At 41.5% G+C, this 16,786-nt stretch overlaps 1 protein-coding gene across 1 annotated transcript in view; it reads left to right on the top strand.

The window, feature by feature from the left end:
• Window positions 1–16,786, top strand: part of LOC104542058 (serine/threonine-protein kinase tousled-like 2) — a 39,171-nt gene that overhangs the window by 16,915 nt on the left and 5,470 nt on the right. Inside the window, 9 exon segments of the mRNA XM_010186257.1 lie at window positions 1–51; window positions 3,273–3,365; window positions 4,773–4,883; window positions 6,266–6,402; window positions 7,785–7,937; window positions 11,646–11,712; window positions 13,592–13,689; window positions 14,052–14,133; window positions 15,772–15,875. The exon segment at window positions 1–51 is cut by the window's left edge and continues 21 nt beyond it. Coding sequence (XP_010184559.1) covers window positions 1–51; window positions 3,273–3,365; window positions 4,773–4,883; window positions 6,266–6,402; window positions 7,785–7,937; window positions 11,646–11,712; window positions 13,592–13,689; window positions 14,052–14,133; window positions 15,772–15,875 — 896 coding nt within the window.

The following is a 16,786-nucleotide window of genomic DNA, read 5'->3' as shown; positions in this document are numbered from 1 at the left end:
CATTCCTGCACTTCCCAAAAACAGATTTCCATCCAGCACAAACAGTCACAGGTATAGCTCACTAGATGATACATCTCTTGGATATGAGACTGAAGCTTGATGCAGCTTGCCTTCCATACCAGAGGATGCCACTTCTAGTAGATGCAATGTTTCCAATTAAAAGAGCTAGTAGTCCCAGCTCTGTTTATAACTACTGACTGAGCTTTGTCCCTTATCCTGTAATGGATGCTTTTCAGTTGCTGTTACTGGAGTTTGTCTAACCTGTTACTGAGGCTTTTCTGTGTCAGTGCTGTGGGTAGTTCTTCAGCTGTGTGCAGACGTGCTCAAGAAGGGAACACCTTAGCTCTGGCTGTTTCTGTTCAGTTGTATCCTGAATGTCCTTCCTCTCTTTATAAGTGAAGATGTGAAGGAAACCTGGGTGATAGTTGTGAATGCCTCTGTTCAAGCTCTGAGTATGGGTTTGTCCGCTCTGCTTACAGTACAAATATCCTCAGTCTAGCTGAAAGTCCTTTGGCCTCTGCAGAGTACACCCATGGCATAGTTTGTCCTGTCAAGGTGGAACGTGATGTGTTCCCAGTGGTCCTTCTCAGCAGCTTCGCTGACCTGGAGTCAAGAAGAGGAGTAGCTCTTTTGAATGTGCTGCTGTCTTTTTGGTGCTTTTTAAATTGTTAAGATTCTTCTTGTGGCTTTGTGGCAAGACTTACTTTCAGCTGTGTCATCTTCCTCTGTCGCTTATAAGGATGTTCAGCTTTATCTGCAATGTACCTTACTTATTTCTTCTCCAAGCCTGCTTTTAATCTTCTTTGATTTTCATCTCTGATTTCTCTGTGACTGACCCTTCCCTTGAGTGATTTTTAAACAATCAATTTGGTGTCAATCATTTTGTCACATCAGTCTGTGTCAGAGATTATTTTATTGCTAGGGGAAGTTCATTCTTGATTTCCCCAGCAGGTGGTACAAATTCTTTGTGTGTGAAAAACAGCAATTCTGCCTCTGGGGATACTTAACTAGCTTAAGTCTCTGCGCTCTGTTGTGTCATTAGGGTCATGTTTTGTTGTCTGTGTTGTTAAATTGCTGGTCTGTGAAGATCCCTGTTTCCTGCTAGTACATGGGGAGTTCTTGTGCAAAAATGATGCCATAACTCGAGAGCCTGCCAGAGATAGCTTTCAGATTTCAGTCTTTGCTGTTCCAACACCAATGCTTAAAATAGTGAGCAAGACATATTTATTCTCTCCTGTGCTTAGCATGCCCATCTTCCTTGGAAAGGGTGACATTACCTGAGTATGTTTTCTGCCAATGCTCAGCTTCATGGGATTCTCCAAAGGTCTAGATGTAGCATACACTTAAGGCAAAGAATCCAGGAAGGTGCTTGACTGCATGATGAGGACACGTATACATTCTTGATTTTCTCTTCCAAACCTGTTTGGAGTTGGTAGGATTAAAAAAAATAAAATCTTCAGAGATTTCCAGTTTGAATCACTTCTGGCAACGCCAAAAGCAAGTCAGCATGAGCGTGATTTTTCTTAGCATTTTCAGTCAGTGTGAGGGCCCTCCAAGTGCTCTGAGACAAGGAGAGTTGTGATGAAGTCACATGTAAGAGCGTGCATCCTGAAGTATGACTTCATCTGGCGCAGCGCAAGTGTGTCTGTGCATTTGGCTAAATGACATAACAGTCACAACTAAAGACATTTTCTTCTCCCTGACTGACTGAGTGCAGCCTGGGTTTCCAGCAGCCAGCTTTCTCATTGCCTTCAGTGACAAAAGCTTCTGTCGCACGTGCTTCCTGCCGGGTGTCGGGAAGTGTAAATCAAGTTAAGGCAGGAGTGGGGTGACCTGCCCGGGCCTCTTCTTTCTCTTCTGCGATTTAGGCTCATTTTGCTCAATGTGCAATGCTGGCAGGTGTTCTTTTTGATCTTTCCCATACTGGGCATATGTAGAGAAGCAACAATCTGCCAAGGTTGTCTCTTACTTCATGGTGTTAGATTCCAGGCAAGCCTGAAACTTGTATAACAACTCTACAGGTAAGTCTTTGCTAACTCTTCTCAGAACCAGGATAGTTGCTTGCTAACCATAAATGTGATATCTGTGTCACACTGCAGGTAGTGTGATTCCCTTGTGTTGGCTTGGGTTTTTTTAGATGTTGTGTTTGTGTGCATACTGACTTCTTCCCTTTCTCTTCCCCACCTATTATTGAGAGTGCTGAGTTAGGAATGTTCTGACTGCTAGAGAACATGGCATATGTCTTTTGTCTTCTATTCCCGAGTGTAACTCCTACTTCATTGGTGAAGGTATTTGAGATGTGCTGCACCCCGTAAAACTCTCCAGATAGGTTTCACTCAAGAAGTGTAAAGCTCCTGTCTCTAGTGGACACTAATACGTCAGTTTGTCAGAAACAAAGACTTGTGCCTAATATTCCTGTTGTCAGTCTGTTACAGTATTTTTAAATGAAGACCAGCGTTTTCTGTCAAAACCACCTTAGAATCCACAGTGTAGCAGGTGGTTGTCTGTACCCATGAAGGGTCTCATAAATTTGACATTCCAGCTGAGGGTTGAGATTTGGTGGTTTTTTCTTCAGCATGTTTCCTGTACAAGCTGTGTTGCACTGCAGGAAAGGACAGTGAACGTCAGAGACCACCAAGGAGTGGGCAGAACTCAACTATAAAAAATGAAATTTGCAGGACACAGGGTAGAATCACAGGATGCTTTGGGTTGGAAGGGACCTTTAGAGGTTATCTGGTCCAACCCTCCTGCAGTGAGCAGGGACAACCTAAATCAGGTTGTTCAGAGTCCAACCCTCCCTTAGTTTAAACATTACTCCTTGTCCTGTCACAACAGGTCTTGCTAAAAAGATTGTCCCCATCTTTCTTGTAGGCCCCCTTTAAGGCTGCAGTAAGGTCTCCCCACAGCCTTCTCTTCTCCAGGCTGAAGAACCCAAGCTCCCTCAGCCTGTCCTCATAGGAGAGGTGCTTCAGCCCTTGGATTGCTTTTTGTGACCCCCCTCTGGACCCACTCCAACATTTCCATGTCCTTTTTGTAGCTGTTTACGTGTCACCAGTTTGTGTTCTCCAGAACAGCTTTGTGCTTGCTGAATGACCCTCCTATGCTGGAGGAGCCCACCATCCAATGAAAAAAATGAATGGAGCAAGTGCTGGGCTGCAGGGCATCGGTTCCTTCTTCTTAGACCTAACTGGTCAGATCAGAGGGGGTTGCACTGTGATGTTTTGTGCTATCTGAAATATCACCTGCTTTTCTTATATGTGGTTTATTTACAGTCTGACCTCACAATGGAAAAAATATCTGCACTAGAAAACAGTAAGAACTCTGACTTGGAGAAGAAGGAGGGGAGGATAGATGACTTATTAAGAGTAAGTATTTAAAGTGGGACGACTCTTCTAAAAGCTGCTATTTAAAGATCTCTAGAACGCATGTGCCAGCTAGGCTGCAGAGCAGGATTCAGTATACCCTTTGTAGAACCAACACTCGCAAGGTAAAACAAATCCAGTCATCTCTTACTTGCAAGATAATTGTCTGGCTCATAGATGCTGTGTTTGGGCCTGCTTGAATCCACAAGATGTGGCTATACAGTGCAGAGTCGTTGTACCTCAGGTGTTTGCGTCCTCAGCAGTGGCGGTGGCCTTTTTTGATCCACTGCATGCTTGTGTATTTTGCTAGCTAACGTAACATGTTTCTCTGCAGAATTATTCCACCCTTCTAAGTACTGAGGAGCTGACTCTGCTTTTTGTTTAGCAGCATGGTCAGTAGCCTCTCAGTAAACTGTTGTTCTGAAATGCTCATCCACAAGGGTCAGTGACACGTAGAGATGAGGAGAGCATCTTTTGGTCAAACCAAAAGAATAAAGCTTCACTTAACCCATTAGTATTCTTCATTTAAAGATAAATACCTTTAAATCAAGGATATTGTCTTAATGGAGGAGTTCTAATTGATTTGGCATTCATCAGCTGGAGAGGCATCTCTTGTGAAGTGCTGAAAAGGATGAGAAAGCACATTAAAGGGAGAGGAGGGAAAGCTCTCTGTGTTTGAGTGTGCCTTGTCTCGGTTCCTAAAAGACCTAAGACAAGCTTGTAGAGACATAACAGAGGCACATGTGGGTTTGTGTAAAACAATCCATGAAGCAGGAAAAAAAGACTTTTTTTTTAAAAAAAACCCCATCCACTGTTTAATCAGAAGCCAGACTATTTATTTGGAAGAGGGATGATTAAATTTAGCTTTTCATCAATGAAAATGGTTGCACATAAAATCCTGCTGTACACTGTGGTGATGATATAAACAGCAGCTGTTGCTGGGAGCAGTCTATATAGCGGGGCTGATGGATAGTAACTATTACTTTTAATAATTGAAAGTGCAAAGGGAGTTACCCCATCCTTTTCCTCTGCCAGTATTGTGGCTAAAGAGGAAGGATAGTCCAGGGATGACTAAGCTATTTTGAGACTTGGTAGCTGCAGCAAGGTCTTATATGTTTAAAAACAAATTAAAAAATTCCTTGTGCTTGTGTTTAGTTTCTTTGTACCTTAGTTCCTTATATGAAAACCAGGGTGATGGCACTTCCCTGTTGTAGAGGGGTAGTAAGATTTGGGTGGGTTAAAAATTGAAGAGCTTGGCTTGGATGTTTTGATAAGAGGCAGCCAGGTTGTTTTTTTCCTTGTCCTGCTGGTTTGCTTTCTTTAATGTGATGCCTAAAGCTAGCTGGAGAAACTTCTTAGTTTGGCTCAGTGATGTGAAGTCAAAGACTTTTCTTCTCTTTTCACCTTTAGGCCAACTGCGACTTGAGACGGCAGATAGATGAACAGCAAAAGATGCTGGAGAAGTACAAGGAGCGTTTGAATAGATGTGTAACAATGAGCAAGAAGCTTCTTATAGAAAAGGTGAGCAGGGGACTTTCCACATCTCTGCAGTCACAGTTCTCATCTTTGAAAACTTCTCTCTCTTGAGCAGTGAAAACCTGCTGCTATTGCTATAGTGATAAAAGACAACTGGAATTCTGTCTTGAGTTATTTCTCTGCAAATAGGAATGTAACGCTAAGACCAAAATGGTCGGAATGTTTTGGTTTTGTCTTCAAAGTCTCAAAGAGTGATCTCCCTTGCTTAAGTGAAATGGTCTGGGCTCTAAATGCAGCAGGCATTACTTGATTTGGAAACTCGTACACCTGAAAAGCAGCATTGTCCAGCTCTGGCAATACAGGAGCAGTATCCCATTGTGCATTGAAATTGCCAGATACGCTCTGTGACACGGGCAAGTGATTTAGACCTTTCAAATGGCAAGTTGGAGATCGCTGCTTTGTGTAACACTCAAAACAAGACATTAAAGACACTGGGGAAAGTGCCAGGCTGCTGTTTACCAGTGTCCAGCCTGCTTCAGTGTTGAAAGATTTCCAGATTTCCCTGATGGTTAAACAATGTGGGGCTTTGATTGCTCTTTCACCTGTGGGCCAATTACTTCTATTGTTTGTGGGCACTGGATGGGCAAAACTACCAGGTTGCTGGCCAGTACGTGCAGTCTGTTTGAGGTGATTTTGTCACAGAACTGATTGTTCTTGGCTACATGGGACTCCTCTGTCTGGGAGGATTTGTGACTCTGGGCTAGGTGTGATGTAGACCTGGCATTCAGATATGGGTGGTGTGTGTATAGCTCCAGTGAGGAGCTTTGCTGGTTCATCTTTAATCCTAATTGACTGAAGCTTTGCTGCTCTCATCTGAGGCCTTGGAAATTTCCTCTCACTTACTGGAAACACTCTGTGACAGACACCACATCCAGTTTTTATGCATGTTGGTGACCTAATTGAGATTGTGTCACTTCTGGGAGTGGTGCAAGTGGAGCTGACTGAACACTGTTTCTTAGTCTTAACAGTGATTCAAGGTGCATTTTCTTCCTTCATCTCCTGTTTGAGTGAATAAGGGCCTGATCAGAGCCACGACTGGAGTCCAGCTAAGCTACTGATACAAAGAGATAGTTTTAATCCTACTGCTAGGGGGATCTCTGCTGATAGAAGGGGTGTGAGCTGCCCAAGCAGTAATGCCAAAGGAAAGGCAAGGCTGAAATGTCAGTAAGGAGGCAATCGAGCAAATGCCTGTCAGACCAATGTGAAGCACCAGCAATAATTTGATCAATGATTTTCAGCTGGCTTTCAGATAAGCGGTACTGAAACAATGAAAAGCAGTGAGAATTGGGAGTGATTCAAAACACAGCACAGCTCTTAGCTGCTAATTTATGGCTTCTATTTTAACATGTGTTTTATTTTGTTTTCAGTCAAAACAGGAGAAGATGGCATGCAGAGATAAGAGCATGCAAGATCGATTGAGGCTAGGTCACTTCACTACAGTGCGGCACGGAGCGTCTTTCACCGAGCAGTGGACAGATGGCTATGCCTTCCAAAACCTCATCAAGTGAGGACAAACAGAGTTGTCTTTAACTTCAGAGGCAGAGGCAGAAAAACAAAGCATTTGTGTGTGATGTTTTGCATGTCAAAATATGAGAATGGTGTGACGGGTGCATGAAGGGATCAGATAGAAACTCAGTACTGACGATGGGGAACGATTTCACATTGGAGGGAGAAATATGTTTCCACTTAAACCTCTGGAGTCTTGAACTGGAATCAAGTTGTTTGCACTGGTCTTTGTCTTGGAAAGCAGTAAGCTGTCCTGTTGGGCATTCTCACTACACCTACCTGGCTGTGCAGCACTTAGAGTGAACCAAATTCTCACATGTGTCTTGAGTCCATCAACTTGATTTGCATTGCTGCATATATTACTCAAGGAAGGCTAATTAGCTCCTTTTTTTAAAGTAGAAAGTATACAAGCTTAAAAGAGAAAATCCATACTATTTAACTTTTTTTTGCCTCCTGGTAACAGTGATCAAAGGGGCTGCAGAAACCTGGAAATGAAGATCAGAGACCCTTTTATGCAGGATGTTAATGGAAATATCCAGTAAATTCCCACCTGGCCTAGACCTTTAAGTAGGACTTGGCAAATTAATTGCATTTGAGAGAGCTATGTGTGATCCTTTAAAATCGTATCACTTCTCTGATAGGGAGGTGCAGCTCTTGTTAGGTGCAGATAAATAATAATAAGGGCTTTATAATTCTGCCTTAGTTTGTGCTGTAAGACATGGAACAGATAATTCTCAGATATTTACCTGCAATCTCAGTCTCTTTTAAAAAGTGAATTATGTATGTAAATGATCAAGTACTTTAGACTTGAAATTTCGAGAGTCCTTCTGTTACTGTGAAATGTTTTAAGATAGTCTCTTTATTTTGGAGGAGAGACTGTTTTCTTTGTGAAATTGGGAATGGTATTGGTTATATTTCAGAGAACTGAGGATAGTTTAACTGTACCCCTGAAGGATACTTTCTCAAACAGTGCCAGACTTCAGGAATAGTTTTATTAACAGGAAAGTCTGAGATTCAGAACAGAGCCTTCTAGGAAAACGTGTGTGGAAAGTTAGTGACTTACCATGGATCCCTGGGTTTTCCATGAGGTTAGCAACTCCTTGTTTTTGGATATTCCTCTGCATGAATAAAACCTTTCACTTACTGAAAAGGTTTCTGTGGGCCAGGCAAAGAATCCCCTTTTATGTAAAAATACCTTTAAAAAAAAATCTGAGTCGTACTGTTTGGCACATCCCCTTTTTCTGTACAAAAATACTTTGTTAATAACAATCTTACAAGTACAAGTGATTTGAAGTTTGTTGCTCCAGTCAGATGCTGAAGACAACTGAGTCTATCCCATTAGCTATCTGCTTCATGGTTTTTCTACTCTCTTCTTTCCAGGCAACAGGAAAGGATAAATTCCCAGCGGGAAGAAATAGAAAGACAACGAAAAATGTTAGCAAAACGGAAGCCACCTGCGATGGGACAGACCCCTCCAGCAAGCAATGAGCAGAAGCAGCGCAAGAACAAGACTAATGGAGCAGAAAATGAAACGTAGGTTACATGGCCTTCTTGGTGCACTGCAAAGCTTTGATTAGAGCACGAAACATCTACTGAGAAATGGAATCTTGCCCTTGCCTCTAGGCTTCACTCCATGCACAAATGAATATTGTGGAATTAGCCTGGCATTCAGCAACATCTGGCTGCGGTTCTAAATAGTTTTCATTGGAGTAAAACAAGGATCACTGCTGAGTCCAGACTTTGTATGAGCTTCACTTTTTTTGAATGCAGTGACTTTTTTTCAGTATTCCTGTTGCATCAAGTTTGAAAGGTGGTGTCTTTTTCTCAAGTGTTGCAACTTCAGAATTTCATTTTTGTATCACTGTGTGATACGTGATGGGTTTTTTTCAAGGAGAAAGAAAACGTACACACTTAGAAGTCTTTATTTCCATGTGCTTTCTGGTGAAGCTTTTTGACAGATAATTTGATATACTGAAGAAAAAAGATGCTGTCTATAGAGTGCATTAAGCATTGACTTGTATCTCCAAAGCAGTCCTTTGCAGGTACCTGAGTCAGGGAAATGAGAAGGTAGTTGAAGTGCTACTCTTTCTACTTACAGAACACTTTTTTTTTAACTTCTTTTGAAGTTACTGATGCTGTAAGAGTCCCACTGTTCTTAGAGAGGAAAGCTGTGTCTCACAAGAAATTTAGAACATGATTCTTTTGGAAGTTTTTGTGAGTTGGTAATATATTAAGTGGGAGACTTTCCCCTATCTTCTACCAGATTCCTTTACAGTCTTCATTTTATTCCTGTTGGCTAATGCTATAACTCTCAATGACACTTTTCTTTTTGCACTATTAAATCTCCTGGGCATGGCTTGACCTCAGAGTCCCTGGAACCCTTTGAATTCTTGGTCTTGATCTTTAAAGTTGCATGTGAAGCAAAAGCTCCTACTGGCTTTTGCAGTGGCAGCAGAGGTGGCACATGGCTGGGTGAATTGAGGTGCCCAGGGTGCTCTCAGCAGCCAGGCCAGTGCCTCCCAGTAGGATGCTGGTGCTTACTGATCAGGTGTACTGTACTGGAGGGCACTGTCTGCTTTCTGCAAATAAGTAGCTTGAATAGAGACATTGTACCCCTGTTCTGGCCAAGCAAGCTTAAAAACAACTGAATAAAGAAAGCCGTCCTTTTGCACTGCAGCCTTTGAGTTTAAAGAAGTAAATTGAATGTCTGTGCATGGATATGTTGAAGTGTTGCTGTTCATTGTGGTAACTGTTCACTTCCAAGGGACAGGATGAGGCTTTCCCCATTTCTGTGGGGTTGTTTTTCCGCAGCAGACTGGCACGGCTGTAGTGTGGCTTATTCTGCAGCCGTGGCTTCTTGATGTTATTGTGATTTCCAGGCACATCTGTGATACCTAGTGAGTTTCTGCCTATGCTGGGAGCCTGCCTTGACATGATCTAGCTTTACCTGCCTTTGCTAGGAAGGCTTTTTGTGCTACCAGGTCTCTCTCTCTGTGTTTCTTGCTGGTTTATCATTCTTCACTGCTATATTTCAGGGTTTTATCTTTGCGGTTCAGAAGAGCTTCTTGTGGTGTTCTTGATTAAAAACTGCTTGCCTAGTGTATGGATGTGGTTCATGTGGAGTGTTTTAGCTTATAAAAACATTGGTTTTTGCAAGTCAGCTGAAGCAACTGTACTGACTGACTACGTGCTTAATCTTTAGTTATCCTCTACGTGTGTTTGTTGGAGCATGTGTATCAAGTACACAATTTTCTGATCTTTGGAAGGAGATGGTTTTTTTCTTGTGGTATTCTTACAGAGGTTGTCTTTCAGGCAAGTTGAATAGAAATGTGCCTGAAAGTTGAATGAGAAGCAGACGGCCCAATTGCTTCGTTTGATTTTTGGTTCCTCTTTGGCTCATGCTTGTTGCTGTGCCTTAAAAAGGAGAGGAACGTCCCATGATGCAAATTTAAACGTGCGCTTTCCTGAAACTAGTTTCTAGCCTGTGAATGAGAAAAAGATTTTCATTCAGGAAGATTAATCTGCTGGGGCTTTTTGAGGGTTGTTAGGGCAGCTTGGGCAACCTTGGAGTCTTCAGCTGCACTAGAAGTAGTGCATTTCAAGCATGTTTCTGTGAAACAGGGCTGTGTTTGTCTTAAAGCCCCCTTGATTTTTGTAGTGCTTGCTGCTAACAGGCAGCTATTTTGGGCAACGTTAGCCTGGTGGTACTCATTACGTCTCTTGCTTAATGAATAGACTGTTGGTGTTTAGCCCTGTATTTCATTTGTGCTCAAGAATACATGGAAAGCTTGTTGCTGTTTTACTCAGTTGTCTTTTTATTCCTTACACAGCAACACCAACCAAAAACCTGAGCTGTTGGGACAGTCTTTTAGTTTAGCTGAATCTGATTAAAATTCAGGCTGTGGGAAGTGTGTGAATTAACATGCTTTTATATGAAATGAGACAACATGTAAACATTTATGGTACCAGCTGTGGCTTGTGTGTATCTTTAATTTGTTATAAGCAACTTTTTATGGTTGAGGTTCTTTTTGCATTAAGTTTAACAGCTAACAACTGCTTTAGCACTTACTTCAACTATGTGGATCCTCTGCATTATCAACAGTGGAGAGAAGTTGGGGCATTTCGAGATGAGCACTTAATAAACGCTACCTGCTCTCAATTTACTGTACAGTGAGCCAAGGTCCCACAGCCCTGCCCACACAGGGCCAGGTCCCCTCTTGAAACCAGTTGTGGTATTGATGCTATAGAGACCTCCTAGAATAACCTCTCTGCTAAAAACTATGCAGAGCATAACTGCTGCAACAGGAATCCCCTTGGGATATGCTTTGAACTCAATTTAGGTTCAAAAAAGGTATTTATATGCTGTCACGTGCCTATCTTGTTTATAGAGTAAACAGATACAGTTGATAAGGGCTTCATAGCTTTATGTTCACACACGTGATGCTTTTGCCAAACTCCTCGTTGGTAGCAATGAGAAAATTAAAAAATAATGATTCATTTTTCTAACCATTTCATGAGTGATGAGATCTGGCATTATTTTAGTGTAAGGCTGTGCTTTGTCTCTGTCCAACATGGCACACCTTGGCTAAAAAAGACACTGAAAACAGAATGAAACTTTTTTTTGACCAGCCACCTAGGATAGAAACTTTGCATATCATTTACCATCAATAAATTGGGGGTTATTTCCCTTATCCTGTTGCTTTTCCTAACTGCATGTGAAGTCAAAGATACAGTAAGGTGAAGTAAATTTTCCAAGGTTTCCTTAGAAGCCACTTTGCAGAGCCTGAAACAGGAAGAAGTTCTGAATCCCAGGTCATTGCTCTGTTTGTCCTGGGCTGAATAACTCGATTGAATTATCCAGCTTTTATTGCAATGAAAAAAAAATTGAAAATAAGTCAGTAAAGCAAACTTTAAATGGCAAAATAAGATGTGACATTCTTGTGCTTCAGTGTTCCTTATTTCAATTGTAGTTTAGCTTTCTTTGTTAAAAGTCAGTCACTAGCCTAAATAGGTGTTATTAGGGACTTGGATTTGAAATTAATATGTGCTGTATAAAGATTTAAGCTTTTGGTCTCCTTTATTATTAAAAAAATAGATCGCAGAGTTTACCTAAAAACCTCCTGCCAGCTCCTGACATCCTCTGTGTACTTGTGACTTCTGCTGGCGATGTGTATTCTGCAGACTGTTCACTTTGTCACGTGCATCGAAACCTAATGCATTGTACCTGTCTCTTCTATGCAGGTTAACGTTAGCAGAATACCACGAACAGGAAGAAATCTTCAAACTCAGATTAGGTCATCTTAAAAAGGTAAGAACTAACTGCAGAAAGGGCTTTTGGGTAGGTTTTTTTATTCAGCGTTCAGTGAACAAGAGCATTTCTCTGTAGAGGTCACTGCTGTTTGATAATTGAGAGGTTTTTGTTGTGTGAAAGGTATGGCCAGGATTTTGTAGTATTTTTTTCCCGAGGCAGTGGTGTTCAGCAATTCTTTGCTTCAATAAATAGATTTCTGTGTCCTTGCATTTACGATTTCATGCAGGGAGTTCCACTGTTTCAATGCATCTTATTCTGTCACTCTGACCTGCCTAGTGCTGGGTTCTGTACGTGTCTAATGTAGGGGAAACACAAAGGAAAGAACCAAGGGAAGAAATGATAAGAACACAACAAAAACTGCAACCATCATTGACTTTCCCATTTCTTTGCAATATCGAGTAACCAGCGTAATCAGTAACAGCCCAATAAAATCTCATGGGCTTTTGGGAACTGGTACCGTTTAGGTAGTTGTAATGCACGTTTCTTTTCAAATGCATTGGCTTCAGTAGGAACTGTACCTGCAAGTGAGGTTATATTTAGATAAGCTGATGGTTACCTTTAAAGTGATTGCAGTAACCTATAAATAAGTTTTCTGGGACACTTCAGCAGCTGAAGTACTGGAAAAAAAAATAGATGTCTTCTGCCATTTCATGGTTAGCTGTGATCTCTGCAGAATTTTCTTTCCTGTATGAAACAAAGAGGAAGCGTGCAAACGCATTGCTGGAGTCCCCCCTTCTTCTCTCACGTGGTGCCTGAGCTCTGCACTTAGTCTTTTTCTGTAACCTTGACACACAAGTTGAATGCAAGGCCTCATTAATGCTCCTGTACTCCTTGTTATTTTCAGTGGCGAGGGAAAGTTAATGCACGCATGGAATCTGCTGGCACTCTGCCCATTGTGTTTTATTGACCTGTGAGCAAAGATAAGTGATATGGGCATGGGTATGCTAAAGGCATGCTTGTGCTACAGCTTCCACATTGCTGGAGTGGATTAATTGCAGGTCCATCTATGCTGGCATGTAGTGTGCCACCCTGGAACAGAGGAATCCGCTTGGAAATGAACCTTAATGGAAAATGAAGTAATGTTCTGGGATCGTGGCATTGTCTGAAGCTGTGCTTATCCTTCTCCACTTTTGGAAACTGCCTCATTCTTTATGCCTAAAAATAGAACAAGTTGAGAAGGGAAGGAATAGTCACAAGGCAAATGGGTAACTGTGTCCCTTGAGTAATATACACCAAACAATACTGCTCAAGGCACACGTTTTAATTGAGGTTTGCAACCCTCTCCACAGTGATGTGAATTCTAGTGTCATGTTTGAGGGCACAAGAACTTCCAGCTCTACAAACAGTACATCAAAACTTCCACATGACACTAAGTTACACTCTGACCTCTTCTACTGCTTGCTGCTAATAGGACCCAGTGTTGTCCTTTCACATTCTCCATCCTCTCTGGATGCTTCCCCATCCCCATGAGGCACCGTGACATCCCTGTTCCTTTCTTCTGAGGGCTGTCCTCTTTCTCTAGTCCCAGCAGAGGCTGAGTTCCTACAAAAACAACTGCGTAGTGCTTAATCAGGGAAGGAGCAGGACCAGAGCAGCAAGGCTTCTTAATTACAGAAAATGTTAAAAACAGGGTGTAAAGTTGTGTCTGCTCCTGTCTGTGTGTAGGTGTAAACGAAACTGCCCACTCAGTTTTCATTCCAGTCACCTTCCACCTGACTCTCAGTTGTCTGTGACCATCTCTCTAATCTCCCAAAAAGTTATTTACCAATAACTTCTCTACAAGTGGATTTATATTTGTGTTTCAGTAAATCAGGCAGAAATGCTAACTGCATTATCTTACAGTGTTGTGTTTTCCTTTTGGTTTTTCCTTGTGCAGGAAGAAGCAGAGATCCAGGCAGAGTTGGAACGGCTAGAGAGGGTTAGAAATCTACATATCAGGGAATTGAAAAGGATACACAATGAAGATAATTCACAGTAAGCACATGGCTTTCAGGGACAAGAACGTATAACAGTTTTTTATTTGCCCCTTTCATAAAGGGAAACACTTGATCATTTTTTACATTGGTGTTACAACTTAATGTGTCACTTAATTGGAGGGTGGCACAGTGATATAACTTGAAGTTCATGTAAGACAAAGGCATCCAAGTGCATCAAGGTACTATTATATAGACTTATTGGTGCAAAGTCATCAGCTAATATCAGATCTGTCACTTGTTAACACAATTTTAATATTTTTCTGTCTTGATGAAAAAGCAAGCTGTGCAGTAGCTGTAATGCGTTGTGCAGTAGATTGCATTATTTCTGTCGGTGTTCTTAAACTGTGTCTTTCTTGCCAGATTTAAAGACCATCCAACGCTAAATGATAGATATTTGTTGCTACATCTTCTGGGTAGAGGTGGCTTCAGTGAAGTATATAAGGTAAATTTGAAGTGGCAATCTGTGATGTAATCTGAATCTGCAGTGAAATATTGCAGTAAGCAGAATTTTTACACTTGTTTTCTCAATGGTGTGAGTGTGGTTGTGAAGGGAAGAAGGAAAGACAAAGCACATGTTGCATCTGGCTTGCATTAGACAGCAGGCTTCAGATGTTTTGGGTTCTGCCCTTGTTTCCAGAGGTCAAATTTCCTGCAAATGTGTTTCAAGAAAAGATTGCACCAAGTCTGCAAGTTGTGTCAGGACAGAGAAGTAAATCACTTGTTTCTTCAAGCGCTACACATAAATAACTTAAGTAGCGAAATTTTACTGAGTATGGCATAGCAAGTCTGAATGTCACCATAAATAAGAGAAAATAATAAGAGCAAAGCCTTCATTTCCTGGGGGTAGAAGGCTATTTTCTTGTGTCTTCATTTTATGCTCTGAAGTAGCAGACTGGGGGTGTGTGTAGTCTTGAGACTTCCTTGGAACTGAGGATTACTTATGTGTCAACGCTCTTGCGTGGCCAAGACCTAAGATACTCTGGTGCTTGCTATTTTACTATTACATATTTCCCCATCTGTACCCAGTAGTTCTTAATTCATGTTGAATTTGGCTAGAATGAAGATAACTATGCCAATGCAAATATTGGAAACCGTGCAGCGGTTTATTATTTTGATGCAGTACAACATTAGGTATCTAAACCAGGGGGGGCTGGAGTGTCCAGGTAGTAAAAAAGAAGAGTGTGATCTGCATGTAAGTGCTCCAGATTGTCTTTGGAGGCTTTGCTGACTAAGTAGAAAGCCTTGGCTCCACAGATGAAAGCAAGAGGGTATGAATGCGTCTTACCTGACTGTGCTGAGTTGTAGCTGTGTTATTAAAACAAAGCAATGCTTAGCCGTTCTTCTCCAAGGTCTTGGCCAATCTATTAAGCATTAGGAGTTAAGTATACAGTTTCTGAGATGGACAGTCTGTCTTTGTCAATAAGATTTTGTCCCATCCTAGAGATTATTAGCTGTTGCTGATCTCAGACAAGGCAAAGGATTTCTACATTTCTCCAAGAGCACAATTGCAGTGATTTGTTCTTTAAGGACTGCCTAAATAGCAAGAAACTGCAAGGGAAAATACAACACGAGATTTATGCCATTCTGCCATTGTATTCTTCAGCTTCTAAGAAAGCTGAAACATTGTGCTCCAAAATGAAGAGCTGAGCTACCGATGTGAAACCAAGTATTAAAAATCCTCTGTATGTTTTGGGGGTTTTTAACTGAGCATAGAAAATGAGTTAGGTGGCTTGGGGGAAGTAATAGCAGAGTCTTTCCCAGTGTGATTAACACTCTACATTTTGGTAATTTGGCCTTTCTGATCCCATTGTAGCTCTGGTGGTAAAATGTCAGAATAAATGCAGCATTAGTTAGATCCCATAGGGAAGGCCAGTTCAAAGCACAGAATATTCAGTTGTTTTCAGAGTTGCTTGGTTTCATTAGTGAAACTAATTACATCAAAATGTGGGTTTGCTCTTCACTCAGTATGTCGTAATGCTTATTTCCTGGGTGGGGATATCGATTTGTTAGAGCTTGTCTGCTTTTGCAGGATCAGCTTGAAGTTGTGCTTCCTACTGATTTTCAGCTCTTCTCTCTGCAGGCATTTGATTTAACAGAACAGAGATATGTAGCTGTGAAAATACACCAGTTAAATAAAAACTGGAGAGATGAGAAGAAAGAAAACTATCACAAGTAAGTAAGGCTGCAAAGCAGGCTTCCATGTTTCCAAACTCCCCCTGTATTTGGTTATCCAGTGCCTGTGAATAGGCTGCCATTTTTTTCCTGTGTTTTGCCACATTTCAATAGCTGCTCTGTCCCAGCAGCTACTTGCAAAAGTTATGACCACACTACAAATGTTTTTAAATGTCTGGACATGGGGACACACGCAGAGTTTTGTATATGCACTGCGGCACAAGGTTTTGAAGCACCAGTAATGCTATATGAAGAAAGAGTTGAAGTGGCTTCTCCTCTCCGAAATGTCTGAGCTCTGCTCTTGTGGGGAGCAGTTGTTAATGTCCACTTTCCTGAGGTTTCCCCTTCCCTTTGTTTCCTAGAATATTTAATCCTTTCACAGATGATTAGGACCATACATATGTGGCCTAAAAGGGAAGGTACAGGAAGCCTTTTGGTGTTGGTTACACTTGTTCCCTAATGCTGTGGATTAGATAAGCTCTGCAGAATGGCAGCCAAGCCTCCTCATCAAAGCTTCAAAGATAGAGCTGTGATCTTAATTTCCCAGCAAGTCACTGGGACAAACTGAGTTGAGGAAGTTGGGCTGTTGAGCATCATGGAATTTTTCTAGAACTTGCTGATTTTTGTATTCCGCTATCTTGGATCCCTTAAGGATTTATTATGAGGTTATTCTATTTTGGCAAGCAGCACCATTAATCAAGATCAGTTATTTTGTAGTAGTGCCAGCATTTGAGATGCACTCAGATTCTGTGGTTCTCAAGAACTGTTCTGCACAGTTCCTCGTTTGCTTGCCTTTTCTTAAGCTGTCAGAATAATGTGCATGGGTTTGATGGAAGTTGGACTGCTGTGTGGTATGTCTGGGCTCACTATCTGCAGAACTTAGAATTAAGTCACTTGTATGACTAATGCTCAGACTTTCCTAT

This window comes from Mesitornis unicolor, unplaced genomic scaffold, assembly GCF_000695765.1.
Source record: "Mesitornis unicolor isolate BGI_N332 unplaced genomic scaffold, ASM69576v1 scaffold2506, whole genome shotgun sequence".
Lineage (NCBI taxonomy): Eukaryota > Metazoa > Chordata > Aves > Mesitornithiformes > Mesitornithidae > Mesitornis > Mesitornis unicolor.
This window is presented reverse-complemented; position numbering and strand designations above follow the sequence as displayed.